The sequence below is a fragment of the Entamoeba invadens genome (assembly GCF_000330505.1).
Source record: "Entamoeba invadens IP1 unplaced genomic scaffold scaff_1105074726353, whole genome shotgun sequence".
NCBI classification, from domain to species: Eukaryota; Evosea; order Mastigamoebida; family Endamoebidae; genus Entamoeba; species Entamoeba invadens.
The window spans coordinates 9,314-10,913 of record NW_004443630.1 but is presented as its reverse complement, the minus strand read 5'-3'; the positions used below and the strand labels follow the sequence as shown (position 1 = coordinate 10,913).

Below are 1,600 nucleotides of genomic sequence, written 5' to 3'. Positions count from 1 at the left end.
TAGTAAGTATAAACTCAGTTAACCAGCCAAGAGTATTTTTTTTCTTAAACAAAATGCACGAGACGCAAAAACTTGCGTTTTTTTCTATAAATATAAAAAATATTATAAATACTTTAATATCGATCATTAATATATTTTTTTCTGTCAAGTTTAGTTTTTTTGTTATTAATTTTTAAAATATTGAATAACAAAAAATTATTATTATTTTGTTTGCCGAATGTTATATTATTTTTCATAATTTGCTGAATTTCTTTTTTTCAATATCCAATAAAAAAACTCAATGAATAAAAAGTAATTGTAATGTTATAACTGCAAATTTGTATATTAAATAAAGGTTTCTAAGTTCTAACGTTTTATGCATGGATTTGACTCGACAAAAAACCGCTTCCGTCTTTTTAACCGCTTCCACTTGATTTTATAAATTTTAATAATATGATTATAATAAAATGTATAGTACTGTTTACCATGAAGGCTGAATATGCCTCGAGGAGACTTTTTCTGTATAAAGTGGTAATTCGTATTATACTTTTTATTATAATGTTATTAGTTAAAACTATTAAAACGATAGGAAGCGGTTTTTTATTCCTTTTGTAATAACAAAGCATAATAAACGTATTATTTACTATTTGCATAACACACTTGATTCTTGAACATGAAAATAAAAAGAATGACTCACTAGTGTTAGCACCAGTTCTTGTCGTTATATACTATTCAACTGACCTTCAAAGTCGTGTAACTTAGCCATCAACGACTCCGAGTCGGAACTTGAAAAGGACTCGTTCCACCAAGTGGTAAGTTTTTTTGAAACCTCGCACGCCTTTGAGTCATTTTTTGTCTTTTCTTGATACGACCTGACAAGCTTTTTATATTGCTGTTCGGCAACACTTTTCTTTAAGTTTTCGTCGTCTATTTTGTCCATTTTGTCAATCATCGCTCTCCTCATTAAGATTGTTTCCTCGGACATTCTCTCTCGTTGTGTTTGGACATTGCAATGGCCTTGAAGATCACTGAGTGCTTTTGGCTCGACTACAACAGCGGAGACAGTAAGAAGAGCATTGACATCAACAGTAAAAGTTACTCTGAATTTCACTTTTCCTTTTTTAAGTTTGGGCAGACCAGATATGGTGAACCCATCAAGATATTCATTGTTCTCTGTCTTTTCGCTTTCTCCTTCGAACACACAAAAACGAGCAAAGTCCTGATTGTCTTGGTCTGTCACAAATGTTTTTGACTCTTTGCATGGAATGCTTTTGAATTTGCCAATGACTACTTCCATATTTGTTTCGCAAATTTCAATTCCAAGCGATTTCGCCGTAACATCTACCAACTTGCCGATTTCAGTTGCTTGGCCATTCAAAGAAGCAGCGTGAAGTGCTGCTCCTGTTGCAACTGCTTTGTCTGGATCGACGTCTTTGCATGGTTTTCTCCCAAAATATTGCTGGACCATCGTCTCGATTTTGGGGATTTTCGTAGATCCACCAACTAAAACAACCTCCTCAACTTCTTTTGGTTTAATTTTACCACTCGAAAGAACACGTTCCACAGACAAAAAACAACGATTGAACAACTCACAGTTGGCATCTTCAAACTCCTTTCGTGT

At 33.4% G+C, this 1,600-nt stretch overlaps 1 protein-coding gene across 1 annotated transcript; it reads right to left on the bottom strand.

Moving 5' to 3' along the window:
- Positions 1 to 700: 700 nt before the first annotated feature.
- EIN_312630 (heat shock 70 kDa protein, putative) lies at positions 701 to 1,600 on the bottom strand (the record flags this gene model as incomplete). Its single annotated transcript, XM_004259624.1, has 2 exons — positions 701 to 1,503; positions 1,590 to 1,600. Coding segments are annotated over 2 exons (814 nt in total), but the record flags the coding sequence as incomplete, so codon positions are not given.